This window comes from Ascaphus truei, chromosome 17, assembly GCF_040206685.1.
Source record: "Ascaphus truei isolate aAscTru1 chromosome 17, aAscTru1.hap1, whole genome shotgun sequence".
NCBI classification, from domain to species: Eukaryota; Metazoa; Chordata; class Amphibia; order Anura; family Ascaphidae; genus Ascaphus; species Ascaphus truei.
In genome coordinates this window covers 564,712-570,788 of record NC_134499.1, presented here as the reverse complement: position 1 = coordinate 570,788, position 6,077 = coordinate 564,712, and the positions used below count along the sequence as shown (strand labels likewise).

Genomic DNA, 6,077 nt, shown 5'->3' with positions numbered 1-6,077 from the left:
CTTGGTGTGTGTATGTATCTCTCTCTCTCTCTCTCCTGCTCTATCTTGGTGTGTCTCTTCTCCTTCTGTCTCTTTGGGTGAGTCTCTATATTGTGTCTCTTGCTCGACTGCTGTCTCTTGGTATGAGTGTCTCTTCTCTAGCTGTCTCGTGGTGTGTGCCTCTCTCTGTCATCCAGATGTAATTGTGTTAGTCTCTTTAATCTTCAGCTGTCGCTGAGTGTGAGTTTCTCTCGCTCTCTCTCTTCCATCCAGCTGTCTCTTGGAGTGAGTGCCTGTCTTCTCTAGCAGTCTCTTGGTGGTGTTTGGTGTCTCGTGTCCGTGGTCATGCTCCTGTGTAGGGCGGTCTCACTTTCCGCATGTCTCTCGTGAGGTATTCATGGGGTGAAACAGAATCTGCCCTATACCTCGGATGTCTCTATGCCCCCCTTGTGCTCTCTAACCAACGGGACTTCAGCCAGAGGGGGAGGGTCACTCTGCCATGTCCCCCTCACACGCGCTGTGTGTAACTGGAGAGGGACAGAGACATGCAGGGAGAGAGGGGGACGCTGAGCCGGAGAGAGGGACTCTGAGCCGGAGAGAGGGACACTGAGGGACATACAGGGGGACACAGGGAGAGAGAGGAACACTGAGCCGGAGAGTGACACACTGAGAGACAAACAGGGGGACACAGGGAGAGAGAGGAACACTGAGAGACAAACAGGGGGACACAGGGAGAGGCGGTACGCTGTTCCACAGAGGGAGAGAGTGAAACTGCTACATAGCGAGAGTGACAGATATACATCGTGGATGGAGAAACAGAAAGGAGGGGGAGTGTAAGCAAGAGACAGACATAGTAAGTGCAGCTAGTGAAAGATGTCAATATTTTGATAGACTGCCAGTGTGGAGTATGCATACTATAGCTGGATAGCCAGCCATAGTGAGAGACAGACTAGGATAGTGAGAGAGAGGGGCACACAGGGAGAGCCAGCCTAAGAGAGAGTGAGTCAGTTAATGAGACATACACACCTGGAGAGAGAGGAACATACACCGCTAGAGAGCAAACCCACAGCATGTACGAGATCTCCATCCACGGGGTCGTGGGGTGAAGAGATGGCCACACGGGGGATTGTAGAGGCAGATGTAGGGTGTGAGGAGCTGAAACAACAAGGTCATGTGGTCCATGGAGGGGACATCACCCTCAGAGATGAGTGCCAATGCCGGCACAGATCCGGAGGTGCGGGGGGGCACGGGGCTGTCAAGAGCTGCGTTCTGTGGTCCCCTGATTCTGTGTCACCCTCTGCTACTTACGGTGTCCTTTTCAGCGACCTATTGGTGCTTCTCTGTGTCCCTCACTCTTTCTGTTACCACCTCTCATCTCTATCTCTCTATTTCATTCTCTGCGACCCTCGCCCTTGGATCCCCCCTCTTTCTCTGTATAATCTCTCCCTCTCTCGTCCTCTTTATTTCTCTCTTCCCACCCCCCCCCTCCCCCCCCAGTACAGCCCAGACACTTTTATACAACTGAGGCCTCAGTAACGAACCCTGTGTGTTTTCTCTCCACAGCCGGACCTGCTGAACTTTAAGAAGGGATGGATGTCCCTGCTGGACGTGAACGGAGAGGTGAGGACACGTGTGTGTGTTTTAACGTCCCTACCCTTTGATTTTTTTCCCCACCTAAAAAAGGACTGTGTGTTAGGGGAGGTGAGCGCCTGTTTGGTGGAGAGGCTCCCAGATTGGGTGATTAAGGAGGGGTCGGCTCCCGGCTGGGTGTTGGAGGAGCTCCCAGTTGCATGTTGGGGTGGGGAGGGGGATGGGGGTCTCTGGTGGGGTTCTAGGGTCGATGGGAGGGCTCCCGGCTGCGTGTGTGTGTGGGGGGGGGGGCGGGGTTGTCTCCTGGCTGGGTGTGGGTGCCCGGCTGCATGTTGGGGGTGTCTCTGCATGTATGGTATATGTGTTCACATGGTCTCCCGGCTCCTCTCACAGTGGAAGAAACATTGGTTCGTTCTGACGGATTCCAGCCTCCGGTATTACAGGGATTCCAATGCAGAGGAGGTGAGAAGCCATCTGTCTGTTTATAGGGACAGAGGGGACCTCCATGTATACCTGTGTATAGGGCTGGAGAAGATCCCCTTTGTATACTTATGCGTATGGGTGGACGGGACCCCTCTGTATACCCCATGTCCTTACTGTGTCCCCCTCAGGCAGATGAGCTGGACGGGGAGATCGATCTCCGGGCCTGCACAGACGTGCCGGAGTTTGCTGTGCAGCGCAACTATGGATTCCAGATTCATGTGAGTTCCTAAGTGCCTGGTAACCGCACCCTCTCAATACCCACACTAGACTCATCTATGATCTCTGTATCTAAAGGGGGGGGGGGGAAGAACGGTAGGAAATAAAATAAAAATAAGATTGATAACCTAACTTAATGGGCGTCACATGGAGCTAACTTTAAAAATAGGTCATATTGTGGAGGTGAACAAAAATCAAGTGCAAATACTATTTTAAAAGATAGATAAGAGAAAACAGGAAGAGGTATATATACTGTCCTGTAATGAGTGCAGCTCCTAAAATGGATTCAATCCAAATCCATAGTGACGGTCGAGGCAGGTGATCAGGTGCGCACTCGCATCCAGGTATATGTATTGGAAAGATAAAACAAACACCACAATAGTGCAACAGAGTATGAGGACATTTTTCCTAACCAATATTCTATATATTCCTACTCACATTTAATATGAGCAGTTAGAACCTTGTGGTTGTTGAGGAGTAACCAACTCAGGTAGCAAATCCCAGGAGGAGATATCCCAGATATGGAAGAGAGGACACAATAATAGTGTAGGTTGCTTTATAAACAAAATGAATATAAAATAGTAGCACTTACAAACATAGGTAGGTTCTGGGCATAGGGCTCACCCTGGGTCATACAGTGAGCGATATTGTGCAGGACCTACATCATTTGGCTATTTTTGAAGTGAAACTTCTTAGCTGACAGTGGCACCAAAAAAAATCTCATGGGGATTCAAATTGAAACGGAAGTGAGGCTGCACCATAAGTGATGTCATTGTAGTTTGTTGGATGCCTGCTGGGAGTTGTAGTTCGGAGGCCGGATGTCAGCCGTCCAATGGAAATCACAAGGGAAGGCCCGATTGACTACAAGTCCCAGCAACCCCTGCAATAGATAACATGCACTGTTCTTCATTCTCTGTAAGCTAGATGCGCACACACACGCAGATGCGGCATTTACATACTTTACAATACAAATATATGTACAGTATCTTACTTTAGTTATCATAAGTCAATTGTATCATGTATTCTAAGTGATAGTATGGAAATGTCTACAAAAAAAATCAAATTCATTATACTCTCAAATCTTTCATTGAATTAAAATCATCACCATCACAAATATAGTTTGTGACAAACGTTTCACTTACAATGTGCGTGCTCAGCACACACACTTTTTTTGTTTTTGTTTCTTTGAAAACACGGGCTCGCTGATCAGTGACATCACACAGTGACATCACACAAAAGGAAGCCGCCTGAGGAAATCAAACCCCTCCCAAGTCTCAGCTCACCAGGTTTACATAATAGCTTTAAAACATGATTGAAAAATACTTCTAGGTATCAGATTTGGTTAAAGGTATCAAACACACAGATATCACCCCTTAACAATGTCACTGCCATTAGTACACTTTGCCCCTAGGAGGGACTGACCCATTAAACATGTCGCTGCCATTAGTACACTTTGGCCCTATGTGGGACTGACCCTTTAACCCTTCAGTGCCAGAGCGATCTGAAACCATTTGAGGGCTGTAAGGGTAACCCAACTCCTGAGTGCCTTATTGTTCTCTAAACTGTTTTTGCTCCCCCTCCTCTCCCCGCAGACCCTTGAGGGGGAGTTCACTCTCTCCGCGATGACGTCTGGGATACGCAGAAACTGGATCGAGGCGCTCAGGAAAAACGTGCACCCAGTCTGTGTCCCCGATGTGACCAAGTGAGATACAGCAGTTAGGGGAGGGTGCAGAGGGAGGGGGAGATTACACGGTGCTATGTGTGCAGAGGGAGGGGGAGATTATTACAGGGTGCTGTATGTGCAGAGGGAGGGGGGGATTATTACAGGGTGCTGTGTGCGCAGAGGGAGGGGGGAGATTATTACCGGGTGCTGTGTGTGCAGAGGGAGATTATTACAGGGTGCTCTGTGTGCAGAGGGAGGGAGATTATTACAGGGTGCTGTGTGTGCAGAGGGAGGGGGGGATTATTACAGGGTGCTGTGTGCGCGGGGGGAGATTATTACCGGGTGCTGTGTGTGCAGAGGGAGATTATTACAGGGTGCTGTGTGTGCAGAGGGAGGGAGATTATTACAGGGTGCGTTGTGTGTTTGGGGGCGGGTGGTCACATTAGTACAGGCTGCTGTGTGTGCATAGAGGGAGATTAGTACAGTGGGCGATTAGTACAGTGGGCTGTGTGCGTGGCCTGGTGGTCACATTAGTACAGGGTGGTGTGTGTCCAGAGGTGGGTGGTCACATTAGTACAGAGTGCTGTGTGTGCAGAGAGGGAGATCAGTACAGGGTGCTGTGTATGTAAGGGCAGGTGGTCACATTAGTATAGGGTGCTGTGTGTGAGTAAGGGCGGGTGGCAACATTAGTACACGGTGCGGTATGTGCAAAGGGAGGGGGGATTATTACAGGGTGTGGTGTGTGCAGAGGAAGAGGGGAGATTATTACATTGTGCTGTGTGCAGAGGGGGGGATTAGTACAGGGTGCTGTGTGTGTGTGTAGGGGCAGGTGGTCACATTAGTACAGGGTGCTGTGTGTGTGTGTGTGTGTGTGTGTGTATAGGGGTGGGTGGTCACTGTCACGGGAGACCAGGAACTGTTAACACTGGTGTATTGGGTACTTCCTGGTCACTGTCGTGTGATGCTGTGATGTCACCACTCTGACTTCTGACACAGGAAGCAGGAGAGCCAGTCAGAGAACATCAGGGCATAAACACACGCAGCAGTCTGAGGTAACCAGGAAAATGACTACCTGTCAGCAGCAATAAAGAAGGATAGTTCAGTACCAACAAGGTAGTGTGTTTTTGTGAAGCATAAACACTTAGATATGAGTGGCAACGAGGATATCACTAAACCCACAACAATGTCACTAGGCCTCAGGCAGCAACCCCACAACGTCACTAGGCTTCAGGCAGTAACCCCACAACAATGTCACTAGGCCTCAGGCAGTATTCCTCCATACATAAGGATGGAATTGTACAATCCTGAAGCCAATGATAACCCTGGGAAATAAGCTGAAAGCAGCAGCATTACTTTTCTCTCTCTCAGAAAGGATTGACAGTATCCCTAAGCATTTACTGTATGTACCAGGACAGCCAAGGATAAATATATGTAACTATGCCTCTCATCGGCAGCATGCAGGAATTCATGTTCAAACAGCCAATTGGTCGTCTTGGAGCGAACGGCTCGACCAATATTTAGTTGCAAATGCTGTAAGTGCTGACAAAAAGGTTGCTGTATTTCTCACAGCAGTTGGTGCTTAAAAACCTGCAATTAAGAGACTTGTTGTTTCCAGATAAACCAGCATCCAAGCCCCTTGACGTACTGATTTGAAATACTGAACGATTACTACCAACCTAAACCGCTGGAGATGGCGGAAAGATTTCGGTATAATCGTAGACGCCAAGAACAAGGCGAGGATATTAAATCCTATGCTGTCGCTCTAAGGAAGTTGGCCAGCTCCTGCTCTTTCTGTGATTACCTGCCAACAGTCCTCTACGACATGTTTGTCATTGGCCTCACAAGTCAGCCTATACAAAAAAACTGTTAACAGAAAACAACCTCTCCTTAAAAAGGGCTATACATGTGGCAACAGTAATGGAGCTGACAATGAAAGACACAGACGCGCTGCAATCGCGCGAGATGGTAAAAGAAAAACTTTTCAACAGACCCCTTACCAAGTCATCAAGCACGAAACTCCATGGGCATAGTCTACAATCCACATTTACACGACCTGCACCAGGACAACAGATCCCTTGCGGGTGTTACCGATGTGGAGGGACTACTCATGACACCAGAGCCTGCAGATTCAAGGACATGCTGTGTC

At 49.0% G+C, this 6,077-nt stretch overlaps 1 protein-coding gene across 1 annotated transcript in view; it reads left to right on the top strand.

The window, feature by feature from the left end:
• Positions 1-567: 567 nt before the first annotated feature.
• Positions 568-6,077, top strand: part of TRIOBP (TRIO and F-actin binding protein) — a 44,082-nt gene continuing 38,572 nt past the window's right edge. The window contains exons 1-5 of the mRNA XM_075575044.1: positions 568-1,213; positions 1,543-1,599; positions 1,963-2,031; positions 2,181-2,270; positions 3,861-3,970. Of these exons, the coding sequence (XP_075431159.1) occupies positions 1,151-1,213; positions 1,543-1,599; positions 1,963-2,031; positions 2,181-2,270; positions 3,861-3,970 (389 nt within the window). The 5' untranslated portion in view covers positions 568-1,150. The remainder of the gene's footprint in view (positions 1,214-1,542; positions 1,600-1,962; positions 2,032-2,180; positions 2,271-3,860; positions 3,971-6,077) is intronic.